This window comes from Myxine glutinosa, chromosome 8 (genome assembly GCF_964187855.1).
Source record: "Myxine glutinosa chromosome 8, kmMyxGlut1.1, whole genome shotgun sequence".
Taxonomy (NCBI): Eukaryota; Metazoa; Chordata; class Myxini; order Myxiniformes; family Myxinidae; genus Myxine; species Myxine glutinosa.
In genome coordinates this window covers 84,746,184-84,771,905 of record NC_136268.1, presented here as the reverse complement: position 1 = coordinate 84,771,905, position 25,722 = coordinate 84,746,184, and the positions used below count along the sequence as shown (strand labels likewise).

Sequence of the window (25,722 nt, the reverse complement as noted above, 5' to 3'; positions counted from 1 at the left end):
TTGCAGCAGCACCAAATGGCGCCGCGCACATCACAGCAGCAGCCGCGCCCGCGGCACTAGTGAATCTGGACCTATTTATGATACAAATGAAGGCCCTTATGGTCAAGACGAGTGAGGACATAAGAAATGACATGGGCAGTAAATTTGAGGGGTTAGACAATAAATTTGAGGGGTTAGACAATAAATTTGAGGGGTTAGACAATAAATTTGAGGGGTTAGACAACAGGTTGGAAGGGCTAGAAGGTAAATTGGGGGGCCAACTGGAGGACGTGGGTAACCAAATCGGGGAAATGAAGAATGGGTTAACGGGGTTGGAAAATAGAATGGCCACCCAGGAGAACCAAATGGAAGGGGTGAATAATGGGTTAGGGGGGTTAGAAAGCACCATGGAAGGCAAATTGAGGGAAATAGGGGAGCAATCCGCCCAGGAAATTAAATAAATGGGGAATCAGATAGAAGAGGTAAAAATCGGGTTGGAAACCAAATTGGATGGCCAGAGGAATGATTTGGAACAGATGAGGGCGGCATCTACCAAAGAGATGGGAGAGATGGGGGAGGAGATAAGGCGAGGTGTGGGCGAAGAGGTCACGGGGGTACGCGAGGAGGTAAAGCGGGGTGAGGAGCGTATGGAGAAAGAGGTGAGAAATAGTACGGCTAGGTTACAGGGGGGCATAGAAGACCTGACACGGGAAGTAGAACAGCTGACAGTGGGACAAAATAAATTGGGGGAGCAAGTAGAAAAGAACACTGCGGTAATCGGGGGGTTGAAAGCGACACAGAAAGAAATAAAAAAAGAACTTATAGCGATGAAGAGGGAATGTCAGATGGTACATGAGGGGTTGACAAAGAGGTTGGATGAGGTGACAGAGGCAATGGAGACAAAAGAATGGGAAGTAAGGACGCACATAGAAACGACCAAGGTGGCCTTAGAGGAAGAAATTGAGGGGGTGCACCGGGAAATAAAGGAGGTAAGACAAAAATTAGAGGAAGTGGAAGAGGGGGTGAGTGAAATTAAGCAGAGACGGAGGGAAACTAAGAGGCAGATAAAGGAGGAAGTGATGGATTATGTACAAGGTCTGCGCTCAAATCGTGATGTGCTTGCTGACCAAATAAAAAGTTTGCAGGTGGCGGAGGAGGAGCGAAGACGAGGTGCCGAGGTGAGTGGCGATATACTCGGAAATGTATATGGTGTGAGGGGAGATTCAGTGGGCTTGGGTGTTGGGTTAGACCCGGGCGTTCGTGAGAGGCCGCTGGTAAGGTGTGCGACAGGTGCAGAGTGTGTGGAAAGAGGAGGTGTGCAAGGAGGTCCGACTATGGGGAGTGCGAGGGGAATTGGCGAGCAAGGGTGTACGGGTATGGAGTGGGTAGCGGGTTGCGGAGGGACGACCCAGGCATCGACACCGACATGGGTAGTGTTTAGAGGGACGGGGGATGCACGGGAGCCCCCCGGGAATAGTGTACTGTGGGGGGCCCGAACGGTTCGGCCCCGCGCTGACCCCGCAAGGAGTGACGCACGGGGTCCGGCCTTCGGGCACCCACAAGGTCCCACTCGCGCCGTATGATGGCAAGAGTGATCTGCAGGCGTACCTGGCGCAGCTTGAATATGTGTGTAGAGGCAACGGTTGGAATCCGGACGAAGGTGGAGTACACCTTGTGGGGGCACTGCGCGGCGCAGCGGCGGAGGTGCTGACAGCTTTACCACCGGGTGCTCTCACCCTGCCAGCTCTCCGCACGGCCTTAATTAATAGATTTGGTATTGAACAGCAAAGCGAGCTTGTTAAAGCTCAGCTTGCTCAGCGAAAACGCAAGCCCCAGGAGACCATCGGGGAACTTGCCCATGACATTCGCCGTGCAGTGGGAATCGCACACGTGGGCATGGCAGCGAGTTCCCAGGAAAGCCTGGTGCTGGATCATTTTATCCAGGCTCTTCCGGATCTGGAGCTCCGACAACAGCTCGCCATGTGGCGCCCGCAGACCATGAGCCAGGCGGCCGACGCTGCAGCCCGTTGGGAAGCAGCGAGGCCCCTGGCCCGGGGAGGCGAGCGCCATGCAGTGGCCGTGCGTCAGGTAGGGCCCGTGATGGGTGGCGGCCCCCCTAGGGGGCCCGCCCCCGAAGGGGGCCCTGACCTGGAGAGCATGGTCCGGAGGCTGGTGGACCGGCGCCTGGCGGGATCTGGACCATGGCAGGCGGCCCCGGCGGTGGCACCCGGTGGGCCACGGCAGAGTACACCAATTCGGACCTTTAGGGGGGGGGGGGGGGGAATTTGGAATACCGGAGGCAAGCACCTTACCAGGTGAGGTGCTATAATTGTGCTCGGCTGAGTCACCGTGCATGGGAGTGTCGAGCTCCGTGCCGGGACGCCCCCCGCCAGCCGATGCCCTCAACTCCGCCCCATATCGATCGTCCTAGCCGACCTCAGACACCCTCCCGCCAGAGCCCAGGAAACTAGAACGTGCCGGGCATGCAGGGCGGTGTTCAGCAATAGGGGATGGAGAGGAGCCCTCATTGACGTGACAGGTCATTCATTGTGGCCAAATTGGAACAGGTAGTTTGACAATTCGATGCAAAATTGCCGGCGTGGGGGTAGACGCCGTTGTGGACACGGGAGCCAGTGCCACGATCATCAGCCCCGTGATCCTTAATTCGAGTGCAGACGGCTGGGGTAAAATCCAGCGTCTGGAAAATCATAGTTTGCAGCTGGCTACCGGGGCAACGGCCCCGATCATAGGGCATGGTTTTGTGACCCTCAAGTTGGGATCGGTAAAGAAAGAGATAGAGGTTTGGGTGGCGGAGGTGTGCGACCCGTGCTTAATAGGGTTGGATTTGTTGACTGCCAGCGGTTGTAAAATCGACTTGTGCCGGGGGGGTCCTGCAAGTGGGAGTGGAAGAGCTACCATTGGAGGGGGTGAGCACGGCCGAAAGGGTGGAGCTGGAGGCTCCTGAGGCCGTGACCATACCTCCAGGGGCCGAGGCCATAGTGCCGGCCCGATGGTCAGCCCGCCCGACATGGCAGGAGTCCTGCGGCCTGGTCGAACCGGTGGCAGCGCAATCCATACCTGGCTTAATCGTGGGTCGCACCCTTGTAAAAACGGACGGGCCGGTGGTGGCCGTCCGTGTAATTAATATCAGCACAGAACCACGCACTATAGTAAGGGGCACGAAGGTAGCTGGCTGCACCCCAGTTAGAGAAGTCGCGTCAGTGAGGGGCAAGAACGTCCAGCCGAGTCGGCCCCAGGGGGAGCCTTCAATAAATACGAGGAATTGGCCCGATCCCATTTGCGAGATGGTAAATCGAAGTAGCGTAGAGTTTGGAGGTACCCAGAGGGAGGCCTTACACAAACTGGTTGGATCCCATTTGGATCTCTTCTCCTTGTCCCCCGAGGATATTGGACGTACGGGCCTGGTGAAACATCAGATCCACACCGGTGAGGCCCGGCCTATTCGTCAGCCCGCCCGACGGCTCCCTTGGAGCAAGAGGGCGGAAGCTGACGAGCAGGTAGAAAAGATGCTCGATGCAGGTGTGATCGAGCCCTCGGGAAGTCCCTCGATGTCACGTGTTGTGCTGGTTAAAAAGAAAGATGGGACCACGCGTTTCTGCATGGACTATCGCCAGCTATACAACGTGACACTCAAGGCCTCATATCCCCTGCCAAGAATTGATGACACCCTCGATGCCGTTGCGGGCTTAAATTGGTTTTCAACTTTAGACCTCAAGAGTGGGTATTGGCAGGTGGAGATGGATAGGACAGGGAAGGAGAAAACGGCATTTTCCACAGGTAAGGGGCTGTATCAGTTCACTGTGATGCCGTTTGGTTTGTGTAACGCCCCCGCCACCTTTGAGCGATTAATGGAACATGTACTAGGTGGAATGCCATGGCAATCATGCCTGGTATACCTGGATGACGTCCTAGTACATGCCAAGACTTCCCCCAGGCGACAGCTAATTTGGACCAGGTGTTCGGGTGCCTCAGACAGGCAGGGTTGAAGCTGAGTCCAAGTAAGTGCACCTTGTTTGCAAGAGAGGTGGCCTATCTAGGTCACGTTATCGGTCGCGAGGGGGTAAAAACAGACCCAGGGAAAATTACAGCGGTAGAGGAGTGGCCCGCACCATGTACCATCAAGGAGGTGCGGGGATTTTTGGTACTCTGCTCCTACTACCGGCGTTTTGTGGCGAAATTTGTGGTGTTGGCCAGTCCCCTCCACCGGCTTACGGAGAAGGGGACGCGATTTAATTGGACAAGGGAGTGCCAAGAGGCCTTCCTAAAATTGAAGGGCTGTTTGACATCCGCACCCATTCTAGCTTACCCCACTAGCGACGGGACATTTACCCTGGACACGGATGCGAGCCAGGAAGGATTGGGCGCAGTTTTGTCTCAGACACAGGAGGGCGTGGAGAGAGTGATTGCTTATTATAGTCGGGCCTTAAGTAGGCCCGAACGAAATTATTGCGTCACCCGCTAGGAACTATTGGCTATGCTGGCTGCCATGAACCATTTCCACCCGTACCTGTACGGGCGGAAATTTTTGGTTCGAACTGACCATTCCTCCTTGCAATGGCTCCTTCGGTTCAAGGAACCGGAGGGCCAAATTGCAAGGTGGTTGGAAAAGTTGCAGCAGTACGATTTTAATGTGACCCATACGGCCGGGAAGGCCCATGGTAATGCTGACGCACTCTCTCGGCGTCCTTGTCTGGGGGGAAAACTGTAAATTTTGTGCGAGACACGAGGAGAGGGAGCAATTGGGCGATTCTGCCCCGATCCTCGTCGTCCGGGCAACCCGGGTGAGAGGGCCAATTTTGCCACTAACCGCGGATGAAGAATTTGGAACTTTGGCGTGGAGCACGGCCCAGCAGGAGGATCCCGTCCTGGGACCGGTGTACAATTGGGTCAAATTGGGGCAAAGACCTAATGGGGAAGAGGTCACCCCCCTCGGGGCGCAAACCAAGGCGTATTGGGCTCAGTGGCAGACCCTGGAATTGAAAGATAACATCTTGTATCGCAAGTGTGTGGAGGTTCCCTCTGAGAGAACTTCCTGGCTGGTGATAGTCCCTTACAAATTTAAGAACGTCATATTACAACAGGTGCATGGTGCCCGCTCCGGCGGCCATTTGGGCAGGACAAAGACAACATCTCGGGTCCACCGGAGGTTCTATTGGGTTAATATGGGGCGCGATATCCAGGACTGGTGTCGGAGATGCGACGCCTGTACTGCTAAAAAGGGACCAGCACGGAGGATGAGGGCCCCCCTTCAATTACACCAGGTGGGGCCCCCCTTGAGCGGGTGGCTATGGACATCCTAGGACCACTACCCCGCACCCGCCAAGGTAATAAGTACATCCTCGTTGTAATGGATTATTTCACCAAGTGGCCGGAGGCCTACGCCCTCCCCAACCAAGAAGCCGGGGTGGTAGCGCAGGCCTTCGTGGAAGGATTTGTATGTCGGCATGGGATTCCGCAGGAGCTGCACACCGACCAGGGACGAAATTTTGAAAGCCAATTGCTAAAAGATGTGTGCAGACTCCTGTCAATTCGGAAAACCAGGACCACGCCCTTGCGGCCACAATCTGACGGGATGGTGGAAAGATTTAACAGAACATTACTACAACAACTGGCACTGTTCACCACCACCCATCAGAATGACTGGGACGAACATCTCCCGTACTTGTTAATGGCCTACCAAACCAGCCAGCGCGGGGCCACCGCATGCAGTCCAGCGTTGCTTATGTATGGGCGGGAGTTGCGGGCTCCCGCCGACTTGCTATGCGGTCCCGTGCCAGACACCACTGATATCCCGCCGAGGGAGGGTTACGCACGTCACCTTGAGGAAGGCATGGAACGGGTCCATGCCTTCGCCTGCCGCCAGCTCCATCTGGCGGGGGCCAAGATGAAGCGCAGGTACGACCACCGGAGCCAGGGGAGTCAGTACGCTCCGGGGATGAAGATTTGGTTCTTTAATCCCCGGAGGTGGAAGGGTAGGTGTCCAAAACTCACCTCCCCCTGGCAAGGCCCGGGAGTTGTCCTGTCACAAGTCTGTGACGTGGTCGTAAAGATCAAAATGGGGCCACGGGCCCTCCCTCGGATCCTCCATGCCGACCGGATAAGACCTTATGCTGCGCGCCCTCATGGATCGCCTCTGCTTTAGATGCCGAGGCAGGACCCAGTACCTCACATGACGGGGGCTCATAGTGCAAGAGGACTGGGGGGTGATAGTGGGAGATGCCCGATGTGGTGGGATGGCAACTCAACGCTGCACAACATCTGCATCCACATGAGCACTAGTTATGGGTTTTTTTGGCAGTGCAAGCTCGACGAGGGAGGGTTTGGATTATTGTATAGGGATCTAGAAAAATGACAATAGGTAACGGTAGAGGTAAGTAGCGACATGATACCTGTAGTAGGGGACGTAGGTAGATTAGTGGATTATAATGACGAGGGAGCACGATAATATAAGGGGCGACTGGGAAGCGCAAGTTTCAGAAGGGAGTAGTCAGCTTCAATGATGCAGTGTGTTTGTGGTTTATTGAATGAGGAATTGGTATGGAAGTTTTTGCGGGTGAGCATGTCGAGCAAATGAGGAATTGAGGGGCAATGCTCGGGAGAGATGTGTGTATGAGCGTGGGAGAATTTGGGTGCCTGAGGCAATTGTTTGGAGAGTTGGAAGTGTATTGTGAAAAGTGTGAGGTGATTGTGAGTTGTATTGAGCGTGGAAGTGTATGGAGCAGTGTATGAGGAATAATGGTGATTGTGCATTGTATTGAATGAAGGAAGAAGCCTGGGAGGAAGGAGGGTGCACGAAGCACCAGGTGAGTGGGCACAGGTGTGCAAATCCAGGTGAGAATGGTTGTGAGGAATAAATGGTCTGGGATACATGGAGTATGGAATGGATGGTGTAGAGTGAGTATGGTGGAAAATGTGGAGTGGAGTGGTTGATGCGAAGGGAGTGTATGGGGGGGATGGACCCCTATCACGAATACCCGGGGAGGGTAGTTTAAGAGTTAGGTAGAGGGTATAGGTAAATTATGGTTGGATATTGGCATCTGTGGTACGTGTGGAAGAATGGTGTTTGGATGGGTGCATTAGTGACGTGGAAATGGCTGGGCGTGTGGCCTGTTAGTGTGTGTAGTTGAATGGGCACTCCGCCACTGTGAGGATGTCGGCCAGGTGAGGCCGCAGGTGGGCTCTGGGAGCGAGTAGAGTTGTTCAGTGGGGCCCGAGGCTCCGGAGGACGGACCCGGGTAGCCCAGTGCCAGAGAGGGCACCGAGAGGGGAGAGCGCCAGAGGGCCTTCCCCAGGTAGATAGGTTAGGGTAAGGAGCAGGTAAGCTCGGAGGAAACTGCAGTGGCGGAGGTGTGCAGGTGAGTAGACCTGCTGGGAGAGCCACACGACTCAGTCCTGAAATTGTGCAAAGGCACAGGGAGCTGAATCGGGGGAGTGAGACCCCAAATTGATGAGCACCACAGTTTGGTCAATGGGAATTGGTTTTTAGAACAGCATAGAGCAAGATGGCCAATGGATTGGCAGGGAAAGACCCCGGGTAGTGTAAGGTGTGTTAATGTCATTTAGGAAGTAGTTAGGATTGAAATCTCCTTGCACCATCTGCATCCACTCACCTGAGGTGACGTAACTCCACACCATGCCATGTTTTGATTATATTTTTCTGTGCAAATGTTTTCGATTGTGAGACACATCATGACGTGGGTGTGACATTGTGCTTGATGTTCCATTTCTTCCTCCTTATGAGGAATTGATGAGGAATTTGGATGATGGCAAATTTGGTTCGAGGGATTGTGACGAATTTGGTCTTAGGGGAAGACGTGACGCTAGAAACGAATTGTAAATTGTTTTGTAAATATGGGGTAAGAGCAAGGGTAGCATAGGTGACGGGGGGGGGGGGGGGGGGATGACGTACGTTAGAGACGAGCTTTCTCACTTCGCTCTCCATGCGCACCTCGTTCTGCATTACCTGTATTGATGTGTACCCTTGCGCCCTTGCCCTCGCTAACTCTGTGGCTTTGTCTTCGTTCCCCGACCCATGGATCGTGCTCTCTGGGCACTGAGGGGGAGCGTGCGGGAGTCCGCCACTGTGTGCCCGAATTCCCGCAACTAGCTGCCTGCATCCACGCACCACTTATGGACCACATTCTGTGGCCAAGCACCACTTATGGACCACAAGTTTTGTGGCATGGCCCCTCCGCTGGGACTGGCCACGATGGCCCAAGATCTTGCTTGCGGACCTCGGTGAGGTGGCACCAAGCCATACAGGTGAACCACCCGTAGTCGGCCCCTGTGGGCCATAAATAAAAATGGACATGGTTTGTGCTTTTGTTTTATTATCCACCAAATAGGCCGCAAGCAAGAACAGCAAGAAAGAACAACAACACCAGGAAGAACATCGGCCAGCAGAGAGAGCAGAACAACAACAAGATCACCAGTTGTGTTTTTTTATGGTGTCGTGCAATGTCACACTGGATGGTGCGTGACTGTGCTCTTTATTGGTGTTTATTGGTGCTGGTGCATCGATGCAGTGCATGCTGTCTCCTCCCTCCCACAGGAATTTCTTTTTGTCTCCCAAAGAGAAAAATGACAGGTCCTGGGTTGCGTTTTGTAAATAATCAGATAACATCATTTGTAAATAATGCTCCCCACCGTTCATGTTTAGTTTCAAAATTAATTCCGCAATTCGGTTAGCTCTGGGTGTGAATCTGTTAGGCAGGGTGCAATGCAACAGCGGGACATATTTATTTGTGTTTTAAAATTGTCGCACTCAGGGTCAGCTTAATTGTAGAGGGAATTACACCTGCGTGTCACACTAAGTTAAAGATTTGTCGGCCCGAGGGGTGCCGTGAGGAATGAGGGTGCTGTGTTGCGGTTTCTCGAACCTTCACTTTATCAAATTTAGTATTAAAATCCCTAATAACCCCCCTTTGTACATTTCCCCCTTAATTGGCTGTTAATTGAAATGAGTGCACCTTAGCTAGTCCATGTACAAGCACGTAGCCAATCATAGAACCTCTCAATAGTTATTTCTTTAGTCTGTGTATCAGTATAAGGCTCTGTTTTCCACTAGTTGACCTTGCGCTGCACCAAATCAAATAAGATAGATCCCCTTTCAATGGCCCCAGAACCTCCTTTACCAACTGCATTACCTTTTTTTTTTACCAACTGCATTACTTTTTTTTTACCAACTGCATTTACCCTCCATCGCACATGTGCTACAACTCAAACCAAGCCAAGAAGCAAAGATCAACCAACCAAGAATGAGTGGGTTTGGCTTGAGAGGGCGGAGAAAGAACGATCGAGGAGGTTCGTGAAAGTTCCATGGGCGTGGCTATATAACCCGTTGCGGAGAGCCCCCACCAGAGAGTTCAGGGTTCGGCAGATGAGCGGAGAAGAGCTGAGAGTTGTTGAGGAGTTCGGCAGGAGGTTCTGAGTGCTGAGAGAGACGCGTAACCTGCAGAGGTATGAGGGAGAGATGACGCTGCTTGGAACAGCTCCTGCACACGAAGCTCTGACACGCTGCTGCGCGTGAACCAGATTGCAGTGGAGTCGGCGGCCGCTCAATTCCAGCCCCGACGTCCCGTGCGGGATCAAGCTCCAGCCCTGTGGTCCCACCTTCCTCTCCTTCCAGCCATTCGTTCCTGCCTTCAAGTTCCCCATTCGTGTGAGTCTGCCTGTCGTCTGTCCTTTGTGTTGTCCTGGGAATAAATAAGCCTGTGTAGATAAGCTAGGAATTGCTCTGTGTCCTTCTGCTCCTTCCATTTCCCTGTATATTACTCTTATTTTATTTCTTCTCTTCTTCTTTGGTTTTGTATAAATAGTAATAAATCCCTGTTATTTCTTACCTTTGGTTTCTTCATTCACATCCGATCGTCTTTGTGATTTCCCTCATTGAGTACCTGTGGTGCGATTTCGGCCAGCGCTTCGCAATCGGGTTAGTCATTGTTAAAGGCCCGCGCCGCAGTTCGCTCGCTCGGCGCAACAAACCAAATTACACTGCGGCACGGGCGGGGGTGTTTCCTTGCGTCCCGGAAGGCGCTGGTACTTAGGTCATAGGACGGATAGGCCTAATACCCTACCCAGCGCTGATGGGGCGTGACGTCATACCCTCAGGATCGGCGACGGCCAGTATAAAGGACAAGGGGTCCCCCTTGGCAAGGGAAGCACCGTCGTCCCAGATCCGTAACAATATGTTAATGATAATGTCATACTGTCATAGGTGCCTTCCATTATGACAGAATAATTATGACAAGTACAAAACGTCATCCGAACAAGATGAAATTCCTTGAGCATCATCTAGGGATAAATTGGTGGAGAAAAAACAACAACGATGACATCATTGGTCACGTGGTTCGGCCGCCATATCTGTTTTAACACGAAAGCCTTAAAAACCACTGAAAATATGTCCTGGTGAGGGTCTGCAAACTCTGATTGCTCTTTCTTGTTTTCTCAATGTTTTAGCCAATTTTAAAAGTATGCGCGGTCCTGTTGGCCTGCCAATACTTTCCATTTCCGACCAACCTCTCCCATGCTTGGATGATTTCACATGACAAAATAAGACATATTAAATAAAACTAACTTTTTTTTAGTAACAAAGACTTTTCACTTCACATATATATTGTGTGTGCAGCTCATCTAACTCTGTAGTCTAGCCCCGCAAGAATGGAAAAGTGGTTATACACCGCCTCAAATCCAAACTCGCAATATCCAGGTACAACCGACCCCTCTGCCATGCTTACATGGTTTCACATGAGAACATAAGTCGTTAAGACTTGTTTAAAGTTTTTAAAAACATTTTATGGACAAATAGTTTGAATATCACATGTTTATTGTGTGTGCGGGCCATGGAACTCTACAGTCCGGTCCGACCGCTTCAAATCAAAACTCGCATTAAAATAAAACCTCTGACCATTGTTACCTTGTAATACCTCATCCCTCATTTACCACAACCTTACCTTTAGATACTTCTGAGTGAGTATTTTTCTAGCTTGTTAGAGGATTCTTAATCATTAGCCTACTGATCATTATGTTCATTCTTATGTCTTTCAGACCGTGTTCATTGTTGAAGTTGCAATAAACTGCCAACTGGATTAACAAAGAGAACTGGTCTTATTTATGAACACGGTCAGCTGCAACTTGTTTGGCACGAAGAATATTGTACACCGCTCCTTTCCTATGCACTGCCCGTGAGGCTGCACTGCCGTGGGCGGGAACTAGGCCTCGCTGCACGGTCCGCTCACTCCTGGCTCCGTGTGCGTAGGAAACCGCAGGCTACACGGGCACATATAAGTCAAGCACATTTAACACTTGTGAGCATCAAACATTGCCTCTAATGGATGGCCCGCCCATGAAACTGATGGTGGATCCTAATGCTGAACCAGTGGCACACCACACACCGGTACCAGTCCCACTACACTGGCGGGATGTGGTCAAAGCTGGGATAGACCACGATGTACAGTTAGGTGTGCTTGAACCAGTCCCCATTGGTGAACCGGTCACCTGGTGCCACAGAATGGTTGTCTGTGCAAAGAAGAATGGCCAGCTACGCCGCACCGTTGATTTCCAGGCCCTCAACGCCCATGCTACACGGGAAACATATCGCACGCCATCACCCTTTCATCAGGCTAGATCGGTTCCAAACGGTAAGAAGAAGACGGTCTTTGATGCGTGGAACGGTTACCACAGCGTGCCCATCTGCAAAGAAGACCGGCACCTGACCACCTTCATCACATCCTGGGGTAGATACCGCTATAAAACAGCCCCTCAAGGGTATATTGCGTCTGGCGATGGATATACAAGACGTTATGACGAGATCGTGTCTGACATCCCCAATAAGACCAAATGCGTTGATGACGTCTTGCTATGGTCTGACTCGCTGGCAGACAGTTTCTTCCAGGCTGTTCAGTGGCTTGACACCTGTGGACAGAATGTAATCACCCTGAACCCTGACAAGTTTGTGTTTGGCGAAGATATAGTGGAATTTCCTGGGTTCGAAATAACTCCCAATAGTGTCCGTCCTTGCAGGAAATACCTACGCGCGGTCCTCGATTTCCCAACACCCAAGGACATCACAGATGTACGTTCTTGGTTTGGACTTGTCAATCAAGTGTTTTGACATGCTTTGTACACTCCCTTCTTCCATTTAACTGGTGTGTTTTTAAACGTAGATTTTTCCACGAGTATTGCTAGTATGATAGAATACCAAGAAAAGTTGTTGAATGGGCAGTTAGATGGCAAGGAGTGACAGAAGAGCTTGTAAAAGTCACTGAATAAAAGTCTGAAAACTGCAGTAAAGACACAAAATGGATTACTCTTTCTCTCTTTCTCTTTCAATCTGCAAAAAAGAGCAACGCTTATGGAAGATTTGCTATGGAAGTATTTTTCCATTCAAGAGAAGCACTTTGAACTACAGTTGGGTAGCAGGGCAACTGCTGCTCCTCCTGGAGAAGGGCCAGGGGAACTCCTACTACCAGCAAGGAAATGAACGAGGAAGAAAAGAAGAGAGATTGCAAGCAAGAAACAAGCAAGAGGGATATGGGTTAGTATTACGTGCTCCTCCCCAAACCCTGGTCACGGTGTACCTCCGAGCCCCGAGAGGAGTCACGGCAGAAAGTTGTGTTATTCTGTGTGTCAAAGATCAATGGTGAAACCACACCAATTGTTACCAACAAACAAGTATTGTATTAAGGTCACACAAGAATAACGGTACAATAACAATATTAATCAATTGTACAACCAATATATCATTCCTATGATGGTACCATCAGTTTCGTACAATATAACTCACTGTGCTCCAAGTGAGCGAAAAGAACATTCCCAATGTCTATGTCCCAGCTTCAAACCAAGGTCGATCCACGCTCCAGTGATCGTCAGAACGATGTTGTATCGAGACCAGAATCCTGCCCGGTTGACAGTCACACTGCCAAAGATAGGCAAAAGCGTCCTCAAGAGGCTGTTGGGAAATCACACCTTCGGGTATGGACGTTCAACAGCTCCCAATCAGCGAACCGCAAATTCACACTCAAAATCCACGTTACACACACACACACACACACACACACACACACACACACACACACACACACACACACACACACACACACACACACCAGATTAACGTCTGGATGCGGTGTAATGGTTGAAGCGAGGTGAAAAACCTGGAGCGATGCGAAAATTCAGCATGAGGCAAAATGGCCAACAGTCCGTTCTCGAGACGTAACGGCACTCAAATGATTCTCTTCGGAATCAACCGCAAAACCTGTCATGCAGGTTTATCTGTCACAGCGATAACAACTCTGTCGCAGGAATCCCTTTCCCAGGAAACCCCAAAGTTCGCTAGTAAACTCCGTTCGCCAGCGTTTGCTCCAGACCTCCAAACAGCTCGGCTCCTTCTCCGACCTCACTTGCTTCGCCTCTTCTTCCTCCTTCTTTCTCTTCTTCCTCGTCCGGTTCCCGATCCGGTTTCCGGTTTCTTTTTAAAACATTAACTTTTTTTTACCTTTTGAAAAAAGTAATCTCTATTTCACTTAAACGATAACAATAATAGTACATGGAACCAAAAATGTTTACAGTGGATGAGAACCACAACAACGGAAGTGACGAATCCGTAACAGTTAGCAAGGACTAATGGGAGTAATAAAGATCATGGGTCACGATGGGGGGTAACACAAGTTGGCAGTTCATTGCCTGCTGGAAAGCCTGGAGGGAATAATGGGAAAGAATCGCCTCTGGAAGGTGGTTCCATAGACCTGAGTAGTGAGGAACAAAGGAATTGAGGTTGGCAATCCGCTTGGATTTTGGAAGTTTAACCTGGAGGGGGTTACTGGAAGAACGCGTGCATCCTGGAGTTGCTGGGGAGGGTCGGAGGACTTGAGAGAGCAGATACAACAATATTGGAGAAGAGCCGCTAAAAGAAAACATAGAACACTGAACTGCCTGCGATGTGAAAGCAACAGACCTTGTACTATGGTCTCATCGCTGGGAGATTCCAATAACGTTGAGAACTTTAGATTCCACAGAATGCACCAGAGACCGATGTAATATTGGGGTACTAACCCATAGGGAAAAGCATGTGAGTAGCTCTGGTTTTCCAAGGGAAGACTTGGAATGATGAAGGATGCCCATTCTGTGGCTGGCTTTGCAGGCCAGCTTTGCTATGTGTTTGGCCAGCTTTACACATATACACACAAAAATATGTGTTTTGTTTTGTGTTCATGTTGCATAGGTTACTTTAAAAGGTGTGAATGATTAATTGACGGTAAAAAGTTAACATAGGGTACCGTATCCTACTATTAATCTGCAATTGGTCACTGATTTTGACACCGATACAATTTTTTATTATAGATCCCATAGGCATCAAAAAGCTACATATATCCAACAAACAGTTTCAATTACAGTACCTCACCACCACTAGAGCATTTAAATTGCATCAGATGTGGCAATGAAAGTGAATTGTCGCTCCCAGCTTGCTGGCTCGATGATAGAAGATGCCATTTGCATTTTTGCCACCTTCATCGCCACCCCGGTTAGAATCCCGTGCGGGTGTGGGCAACCTGCTAGGGTATATAATGCAGAGGTGTAAAGGCTCCTTGCAGTGTCGAACTTCAAATTCGCCTTCAAATGAATTATTTACATTAGTGGGGTCACCCATGGGAATCCCACGGGCATGGAGGTGTCTCGTTTCCATTCAACCAGCAACCAAAAACGGTGCAGCCGTTTTGCGGTACCCGGGACAATAACGTTAGGCTGGAGTCCAAACCTGAAAATGCTGGAAACCAAAGCGGAAATTGGAAAAACAATATAGCCTATTTTACTCCAGGGGGTTCCAGGATTACCCACCCAAAATTTCGTTGCGATCGGTTCAGCCGTTTTTGCGGTACCTGGGAATGGACGGAGACAGACAGACAGACAGATGGACGGACAGACAGACAGACAGATGGACGGACAGACAGACAGACGGACGGATATTTGGTGAATTATAGTAAGATTATTAAATGCATAAAATGTATCTTTGGGAAGAAAAAGTTTCAAACCTTTATTGTTCCTCCGATCTTGCTTTAAGTGAGCTGTCAAGACACGTACAGGGATCAATTACAAAAATGGTATATTAGAGACTTCACACCATAATATGGACATGAGTACTGACTCATGACAAAGCAGGACATACCATGGAGCAAATAGAAACTGATGAAAAGTGAAACGAGACAAAGCAAGCTGAGAGTTGCCAGGCCGATTTTCCAGCATTTGTTGTTGAAGGTCGACATTTTGGGCAACAACCCCACATTGGAGCTGAATGTGGATGTCGACTCTGAGTTTCCATCTACAGGAAAATAGCGAAATGTGATTAGGAAGTATGTAGTTTCAAAAAAGTGAAACAACTGATTGTATTTTAGAAACGTCACAATGTGATGTGAGCACATCAGCTATTTACTGTCTTGAGAGGAGGGAAGGGAAGGGGGGGCGGGGGGGGGGGGATTGGTGGTATAGCTGGCAGTTGTGCAAAGGTTGTATTAACACAAATGACATGTTCAAAAACACTTTTACTATGTATATATATATATATATATATATATATATATATATCAATAAATAAATAAATGAAAATATATAAATGTATATATAAATAAATAAATATATATATATATATATATATATATATATACACAGTCACGTGAAAAAGTAAGTACAACCCATGTAAACTTTTGACTTTTTCAACATATTTCAACATACAGCTATTTGATCTTCATTTCAACAATATTGATAGATAAAGGTGATATAATATAACAAATATCATGAAACATTTACATTTTGTAGTCCATTGTATAATTTAAATAAACATAAATGCAAATTTCGCATGTGGAAAAAGTAAGTACACCCTTGGCTCCAATAGTTGGCTGAATCCTTTCAACCCTGATCATGGAGAGCTTGTCAGCTTGTCAACTGCTACAGCCGCACCACCAGAACTAGTGGCCAAGGACCTTCTGGAGGCCCGCAGGATAGGAGAGGAGGCATATCAAACTTTCAAGCAGGAACGCATGCATGCAAGTGCACCATCTACCCAGTTCCATGACAAGATGACGAAGAAGAAACTTAAAACGTTCTCTGACATCAGAAAGAAGCCACGCAACCAAGGTCGTGCCAAAGATGTGGTCCTACAGGCTGACAGGAAACTGTTTGGCCAGATGATCCTTGTTGCGGAAAACAGAAAGCTACACATGAGCGATGTCTTGGCACATTCCCTGGGACCTTTGCCATGGGCTCTCGCCAACGGTGATGGCTCTCTCCATAAGACCAACAAAGCAGCCCTAGCGAGAGAGTTGGAGAAGAACGTTTCTCCAGCAGAATTCCTCCCAGAGCCTTCAGCAACTGTCATTGATGGGATGAGCCTGGTCCAGAAACTGAAAGGGAATGACAAGACCTTCTCACAGCTGGCAGAATCAGCCTTGTCAAGTGTTCTCCATGAAGGTGCCAAGAGCCATCGCATCGATGTCGTCTTTGACGTTTACAAGGAGACGTCCATTAAAGATGCAGAAAGAGCCAACAGGGGTGCAGACACTGGAATCCAATTCTGGAACATTGCACCTGGGCACCACATCCAGCAATGGAGGAAACTGCTCAGCAGTCCTTCGAACAAAACAAGCCTGATCAAGTTTCTGGTAGAGGAATGGAAGGGGCCAAGACAGAGAGAGAAACTCGAGGACAAGGTACTCTATGTTACCTGTGAGCAGCTTTGCTTCAAGATCACCAAAGAACAATGGGAAGAGGCCACAGAGCTAAAATCCTCACAGGAAGAAGCTGATACTCACCTACTACTCCATGCTCTTCATGCACCAGAATCTGGCTACAAGTCTGTTGTCATCACTGCTGAGGATACAGACGTCTTGGTTATCTGCCTGGGGGTCAGCAGCAACATCCCATGTCCCATGTACCACAAATGTGGAACAAAGAACCGGACAAGGTTCCTGGACATCACCAAGCTAAGCCATGCACTGGGAGGTACTGTCTGTGATGCCTTGATTGGTATGCATGCCTTCACGGGCTGTGATACAGTCAGTGCATTCGCTGGCCGTGGGAAGATGACTACCTTGAAGCAGGTGAAGTCTGACAAGACCTACCAGGAAGCTTTCATGGAACTTGGACGTTCATGGGAAGTATCTGCAGAACTGTTCCAGAAGCTACAGGAGATCACCTGCCATATGTACATGCCTTCTAGCCGCACATCTGAAGTCAACAAGCTTCGATACCAACTGTTCTGTGCCAGACGTGGAGAAGTTGAGTTAAGTCAACTCCCTCCTTGTGAGGACTGTCTATTCATGCATGTTCGCCGTGCAAACTATCAAGCTGCCATCTGGAGGAGATGTCTCCTCCCTATGTTCCAAGCCCTATGTTCCAGCCCTATGTTCCAAGCCCAAAGGACTGTGGTTGGACAACTGATGAGGATGGGAAGCTGGCTGTTGAGTGGATGCATGGCTCGCCTGCACCAGATGCTGTGCTGCAGCTGCTCTCCTGCAAATGTGTGCGGTCATGCAAACTACCAGCATGTAACTGCCTCAGCAATGGCCTGAAATGCACAGACATGTGCAAACTACACGTGCAGCAACAAAGCCAGTGAAGAAGAGCCAGAAGTGGATTTAACTGACTGATATGGATGACGGTGATGATGAATAACTTGGTGGCATAATTATGCACAAACAGAAACGTGAAACTGTACTTCATTTAATAATGTTAAGAGTCAAAGAAAAAGTGTCATGGATGCATGTTGATTCTACTGAATCAAAGACCTTGCTTAAAACAGGAAACCTAGAGTCTGATTTGTCACAGGGTGTGACTTGACAAAAACATAAATATTTTGTTCAACTTGGATAAATATTTTGTTAAGTTAAGTTCGAATTTTTTTGAAAACAACACACTTCATCTACAAAATCTGCCTTTATGTACGTGAATGACTGCCTACATTCGTGATACTGGTAAGAAAGGATCCCTATGTGGTATTTTATGCTTGTCTGTGACTGAACTGATTCTTAACAGAAAGATTGTGGTGTGAGAATAAAGGATAGTGGTAAAGTGTGTGTTCGTGCCTTTCATCCATGGGGCATGTCCATTACAAGAAGTGATAAACTCTAAAAGCTGTGAGTCTGCAAGGGCTATCATATCAAAATGCAAACTAGAGACGTATAGCAAGTTAAAAACACCAAAGAGAATTAGTCACCCGGGGTGGTACCGATACTGGAAATTTGGGATCCTGGCCCATGGACTACAGGTGGTATTGCCCCCTTTGGCAGAAACAACCTCAAGTAGGCATTTCTTATAACTGTTCACCAGTCTCTCACATCGACTGGGAGAAATTTTTGCCCACTCCTCCATGCAGAATTCTTTCAGCTGTGCGATGTTTGAGGGGTTTCTTGCATGCACAGCTCGTTTCAAATCCCCCCACAACATCTCGATGGGATTTAGATCCGGGCTTTGACTTGGCCATTCCAGAACCCTCCATTTCTTTCTTTTCAGCCATTCCTTGGTGGATTTACTGGTATGTGTAGGGTCATTGTCATGTTGCAAGGTCCACCTTCGGTTAAGCTTCAACTTTCTGACAGATGGCCTCACATTATCTTCAAGCACCCTCTGGTACAATGAAGAATTCATAATGGATTCTATGATGGTGAGCCGCCCAGGCCCTGATGCAGCAAAGCTGCCCCAATCCATAATATTTCCACCACCATGCTTTACAGTTGGTATCAGGTTCTTGTGGTCAAATGCTGTCTTTGGTTTTCACCAAACATCTCTTCTGGTACTGTGGCCAAATAGCTCTACATTTGACTCATCTGTCCAGAGCACATTGTTCCAGAAGTGCTGGTCTTTGCCGAGGTGTTCATTGGCAAACTTTAGTCTTGCCCTGATGTTCTTTCTGGACAGCAAAGGTTTCCTCCTGGCACACCTCCCATGTAGATCAAATTTGTGCAGCCTCTTTCTATTGGTAGACTCGTGCACTTTGACATCAACAGTGGCAAGAGCTACCTGTAGGTCCCGTGATGACATTCTGGGGTTCTTAGAGACTTCTTTCAGCATCTTCCGGTCTGCTCTCGGGCTGAACTTGCTGGGGCGGCCTGGCTTGAACAAGTTGGCAGTTGTTTGGAATCTTCTCCACTTGTAGATGATCTTCTGGACAGTCGAATGATTGATTTCAAATTGTTTGGAGATCTTTTTAAATCCCTTCCCAGACTCGTAGACATCTATAACCTTCTTTCTGAAGGCCTCAGAGAGCTCTTTTGATCTAGGCATGGTGACGCCGCACACTTCAACAACAAAGAGCAAACCAAACTAAATGTCTGAGGTTTAAATAAGACAGGTTCCTCCAAGATCCTCTCCAACGATGTTCTAATCATTTGCACCTGAGCTGGTGCACCTGATTCTAATTTTAGGTATTTGAAGTAGTGATAAATGTAATGGCGTACATACTTTTTCCACATGCGAAATTTGCATTTATGTTTATTTAAATTATACAATGGACTACAAAATGTAAATGTTTCATGATATTTGTTATATTATATCACCTTTATCTATCAATATTGTTGAAATGAAGATCAAATAGCTGTATGTTGATATATGTTGAAAAAGTCAAAACTTTACATGGGGTGTATTTACTTTTTCACATGACTGTATGTATATATATATATATATATATATGTATATGTATATATATATATATATATATATATATATATATATATATATATATATATATATATATATATTGTTGTGGATATGAGAATGTTTTTTTATTTATTTATTGTATAGTAAATTGTTGTAAATATCACCCTCTGTAAAATGTAATGATTCCTTGTAAATACCTCCGTAGTGTAAAGATAAAAAGGGCGTCTCGGTAATTATTCCATAAACACCACATTGCAGAACCCGATAAAACCCTTGTTCAGTAGCTTATATCTTATTATGTGTCTTAGGGTAAGGCTGTGTCTCCCATTAACTTAAATACTCCATTGTACCAAGTGAAATAAGAGTAGATCCCCTTTCATTTCATTTCAATGGCCAACTGCATTTTGGGCGGTTTTCTTCAACCACCATTGGCCACGAAGCAGGGGTGGGGAAGAAAGGCGGGTCCCCACCTCGTCAGAGAGGGGAGGAGTGAGCCAGCCCCACTCGACCAACCATGAACAAGGGGTTTGGCTTGAGAGGGCGGAGAGAGAACGTTTGGGGGAGGTTCGCAAAGGTTGAGGGGCGGGGCCTATATAACCGCGGCGGGGCGTTCCCCAAGCAGATGAGCTTTTACAGAGAAAGGAGAGGAGTCCAAGGGAGGAGACAAGGAGATGAGCTTTTACAGAGGAGAGACGGGTACCAAAGGAAAGAGCTGGGTCGTCAGAGCAAGAGCGCGTAGAGAGGTCCATGACAAGAGCTGAGTTGGTCGTCAGGGGTGGTCAGTGGTTGCGTTGAGTGGTTGCGTTAAGTTGTCGGTGGAGAAAGAGTGGTTGGACCAAGAAAGAGAGAGGAGAGAACCCGTCACGCCAGACCCCCCACCAGCGCGTCGGCTCCACCAAGCAGCTCCGACCCGTGATCCCGCGCACACGACAGGCCCGGTGGCATCAGCGGCCGTCGAGGTCCAGCCCGAGGTCCCGTTCGGGATCAAGCTCCAGCCAGCTCCGTGCCGTCCTCCCCCTCCAGCCACACACCTCCTTCCAGCCAATCCACTCTGCAATTCCCCGTGTGAGTCAGTGTCTTTGTTTGTTCTGTCCTGGGTAGGTAATTAAGCTTGTATAAGGAATTCACTGTGTCACCTGCGTCTCATGTCCCTGTAAATAATCGTGACTGCTCCTTTTTGCTTGTGTGTAAATAATAATAAACCCCGTTACTCTTCTGTACGTCTTCTTCCTCTTTGCATTCGGTCGCTGTAGAGTTTTCCCGATTGAGTAGCTGTGGTGCGATACGGCCAACGTTGGGTGAATCGGGTTTAGTGGGGAACAACTGTTCGGCCGCGGTTACACCACCGCTCGGTCAAAATAACATCTAATCCGCGGACCGTAACAATATATATATATATTGTTACGGATCTCAGAGACGGCACTCCCCTTAGCAAGGGGGGTTAATCCCCTTGGCCTGTTAAGCTGGCCGTCTCTAGTCCTGGTATTTGTAACGCTCCTTTGCGGGGTGAAATTGGTCAGGGTTATTGGTCAAGGTGTTCTCCCGAATACCTTTGCCAATCCCTCCGCAAAGCAGGGAGACAAGTACCGCTCGAACCACGGACAAGATGGTATTTGCCGAGCGGTTTAGCAATCCGTAGCTCGAGCCATTAACAACGAACTAACCCGACTCCGAGCGTTTGGCCAAAATCGCGCCACAGGTATTCAATCAGGGAAAACACTAAAGCGACCGGATGAGAGGAAAACCCAAAGAATAAGAAGGAACAGGTGTAATTTATTAATTATGTACAAAACCAAAGAAGAAGCGGAAACGAAAGTAATATACAGAAGAAGTAGAAGAAGATACACAGGGCAGCCTTAAGCAGTCTTATATTATTCCCCAGGACAACAAACAGACTCACCCAACAGGGAATGGCAGGCAGGAATGACTGGAGAAGGAGAAGGGTCCAAGTGGGGACAGCAGGGCTGGAAGGTTCGGGTAGAGGCACAGCAATGAGGTCCGCTCCAGGTCCATGCTCTGGGCTGGAAGCGAACAGCCAGCGGCAGCTTCACGTATTCGGTTTCACACACGGTTGGACAATGTCAATTGACTACTGTATTGTTGTCGCCGTCACGGACCCACTCTTCTGCCTCACGATCCAGCGGTATGCTCGCCTGGTACCTCCCTCATCTGCCGGATCACGTCTCTCTCTTGAAGCAGTCCCTCCCAGCCGCTTTTATTGTTCGTGTTGGAATCAAGCCGCTGGCTCTGATGACACGCCTACCGGTTGGCTCGCCGCGGCGCTGGTTGGCCGGCAAAGGGCTTGCTGACTCCACCTCCGATGACGAGTCGACGTGCCACACCTTGTTCTGGCGGCTCTGCCCCCTTCCCCCTCGGCTTGACCGCATGGCTAATGGCGGTTTGGGGCCAACAACCGCATCAAGGCAAGGAGCAGCGAACGCTGCTTGACTGTTACTTTGCGGAGATGCCGGTGAGGCAATTGGGGAAATCGAAAGGGGCCTATCTTATTTGATTAATGCAACGCAGATTCAACTATTGGGAACAGATCCTTAACTAAAACACATAATAATGAAATAACTACGGAGAGGTCCTATGGTTCGCTACGTGTTGTACATGGACTAACAAGGGTGCGATCTTTAACAAGCCAATTGATGGGGATATTTACAGGGGAACATTTATAAGGGAAACATTTACTAAAATTTACTAGTGAAGGTTCTAAAAACTGTAACAATATATATATATAATGTCGAGTCCCCTCGGGCAATGATGGCATTGCCTTTTATGGGTGGTACCCATGGGTAAGTGTGTGGTATAGAGTGTGTGTATGTGGTATAATTAACCCAAAGGTATTAACTTTGCACGTGCTAAAAAGCAAAATAAAATAAGCAACTGTATGCCTACTTTTGGCACACCCAAATGTAAGTATGTACAAGCAGACTCAGCGAAGTAATGGTTAGAGTGTCCCGTAGTCTGGGAAATTGGTGATTCAAACCCTGGCCGAGTGATGTCACAAAGAATAAAAATGGTAGATGATGATGATGATTCTTCCTTGCTCGCCACTCAGCATAATAGGACGGAGCATGGACAAAATAACCCTGGGAAGGCAATGGCAAACCTCCAAGTATAACCCTGGGTGTTTTGCCATTGACTTGCAATGAATTCCAAGAAGAAGTGCTTTGCCAACCCCAACGCTCTGTAAAGATTTTGGTCCATCAAAATCTTTTTTTAAACGGTTTGTAAAATCCACACATCGTATTATTAAAGATTGGATGAGGGTTGTCCTCCCACTTATCAAGAATTGCATCCTTGTTATTGTTATTATTATTTTATTGTTATACTAAATACCTTCTATCAAATTGCGAAACTTGCCCCAAAATGTGTTATGTGTTATGCGCACGAGATCAGTTTATGACCGAAATATGGCATTTTTAGGCGTTGTGATCAATCACGAACCTGTGAAGGAATTCCTCCTCTCCCGAAAGGCTGATGAATCTTCAAGTTCGCTTCTTTCTTCATTTTCTCTCAAATGGACCCAGTTCATGCTGCGGCTCGAAGCTCCAGCCTCCGTGTTGTGTTTTGCATCGTTTCCTCTGAGGTTTTATACAAAGACAGCGGATAGAAGAATCTTCCGCTTTTTTTCTTATTAGCCTCACACCAAAATTCTGTATCAGTAAACTATTTTGTGAGTCACTGCTGGATTAAATTAATCGAGACCAAGTTTTAAGGGTAGGCTTCTTTAGGATTAGAGGGAAATTGAGCCAAAACTCTTCCGGATAATCGAGTTTAAAGCAGCTCTACATACGCTGGAGTGTAGATTCACAACAATCCCGATGCATCATGATGCTTTAGGACTGACAGCTGGTAAACAGCTTACAGGAAATGAATGTCAACTTTCCATGACATTGTAATGTCATTTGGAAGAATCCCAACTTTTATGTTATACAGATATTTGGCCCATCACACCGACGCTCTAACAGCGCATTAAATACATCACTTTATTAGGCCTTACCTGTTGGGCGGCACACCTGCTGGAGGGTTTGTTTCTACCGTTAGTGCCCCCAGTTTATATAATTGCCTCTTAGAGTTTATTAGAACCCTTGGAGTACTAAACGACAATTTTGGGGGTTTGTTTTACCTTAACCACCTAAGGTGGATGGAGGTTCTGTTTTCACCACTGTCTGTCTGTGTGTCACTTTTGTCCAATCACTTTTGTCCAATTATCCAATCACTTTTGAAGTGATTCTTCACCATTGTGAGATCGGGCCAAAAACGATACATGGCAGGATATCTCAAAAAGTTATGGATGGATTTGGACGAAGCTTGTTGGACAGGTTGTGTGTGTGACAAGGACTAATCGATTCGATTTTGGTGAAGATATGAATATGGATTCAGATATGACAATTATTTAATTTTTAACTGATTCTTCACCATTATGATTTTTTTTTTTTGGTTTGTTTTGTACACAAGATCGAGGCTCGTGAAAGAGCCAACATTAATCACAAAAAAAACGGACACATAAAACATATAATAAGGGGAGTGGGAGACAAGATGGGGAGAGAGGGGGAAGCACACAAGCACAACATTTGAGAGCAGGTACATCAAGAGATCTGTGGGAGGGAGAGGGCTTGGGGGGAGGAGGCGTGGGAAGGGGGGGGGGGGGGAGTTGGAGAAGTATAAAACACATGGACACTGCAAGGACTTCCAGGAAAGAAGCTGGTATTTCAAAAAAGTGAATCTGGGGTGAATTAATGGGGGTAGAAAAGATCAAGGTTTTGGATGGGGGAAGATAAGAGATGGTGGTGAACAGCTGTTTTAAAGACCTGGAGGGAGGAGTGGGATTGAAGAGAGTGAGTGAGTTTGCTCCAGAGGCGGGAGTGCTGGCTTTGGCGGCCAGCTTAAAACCAACATATAGCAGGATATCTCAAAAAGTTATGGACGGATTTGGACAAAACTTGGTGGATGAGTTGGTTTGATGACTATAACAAGCCGATTTTATTTTGGTTGAGGTCCAAATCCAGATCCGGCCTATCAGTGGGATACAAAACATAAGCTGTTCAGTATGGCAGAGGTATGCACTCTACTGAGTTCCGTTCTAGTACCAAAGGTGGATGGAGGTTATTTCTTTTCTTTTTTTCCAATGTCCGAACTGTATCTCGGATCGACATGAAATTTTGCATCAATGCTGTGAATACAAAGTATAGAGTTGACATAATTTTTAAGGTCATGACCTAATTATATAAATTTTTACGTTTTTCACCATGACTCGATTGAGGTTTGTCCAATCGGAACAAAATTGCCCATTCTACAGGATGGCTACAATGTCTTCTCACCCCTTGCAGCAGAAATTACGACATTGCCTTTTATCATATTACTTGACAACACTGAAGGGTTCTATAAGCTATGCCACATACACTTGCAGTACTCTTCTACTTTATGATTCATTTTACAGCATAGGACAAACATTTTTTTATATTTCAGAACATAATTTACTTTTCAGAAAATTAATTAAAAATATAAAACTAGAATATCTTGGTTGGATAAGTGTCCTTCCCCCTGAGTTAATACTTGGTGGAAGCACCTTTGACAGCAATTACAGCTGTGCGTCTGTTGCAATACAAAACTGTTCAAGCTCAGTCAAGTTGTGTGGGGACCGGTGATGGACAGCAATTTTCAGGCCCTGCCACAGATTTTGATTGGATTTAGGTCGGGCCTCTGACGGGGCCACTCAAGAACATTTATCTTTTTGTTCCTTAGCCACTGCAGTGTTGTAGCATTGGCTGTGTAGCTTTGGCTGTGTAGCATTGGCTGTGTAGCATTGGCTGTTTGCTTCGGTTCGTTGTCATGCTGAAAGGTGAACTTTCATCCCAATTTCAGCTTTCTTGCAGAAGGCAGCAGGTTTTCCTCCAGGATTTTTCTGTATTTTGCTTTATCCTTTTTCTCTTCTATCCTGACAAGTGCCCCTGTCTCTGCTGATGAGAAACATCCCCATAACATGATGCTCCCACTACCATGCTTCACAGTAGGGATGGTGTTCTTTGGGTGATGTGCTGTGTTGGGTTTGCACCAAACGTAACATTT

At 47.8% G+C, this 25,722-nt stretch overlaps 1 protein-coding gene across 1 annotated transcript in view; it reads right to left on the bottom strand.

Annotated features, from left to right (window-relative positions):
* Positions 1-23,456, bottom strand: part of LOC137432654 (uncharacterized) — a 61,424-nt gene extending 37,968 nt beyond the window's left edge. Inside the window, exons 1-3 of the mRNA XM_068124741.2 lie at positions 23,098-23,456; positions 15,164-15,316; positions 15,030-15,062 (exon numbers count right to left, since the gene is read on the bottom strand). Coding sequence (XP_067980842.2) covers positions 15,030-15,062; positions 15,164-15,316; positions 23,098-23,185 — 274 coding nt within the window. The 5' untranslated portion in view covers positions 23,186-23,456. The remainder of the gene's footprint in view (positions 1-15,029; positions 15,063-15,163; positions 15,317-23,097) is intronic.
* Between the last annotated feature and the right edge of the window lie 2,266 nt (positions 23,457-25,722).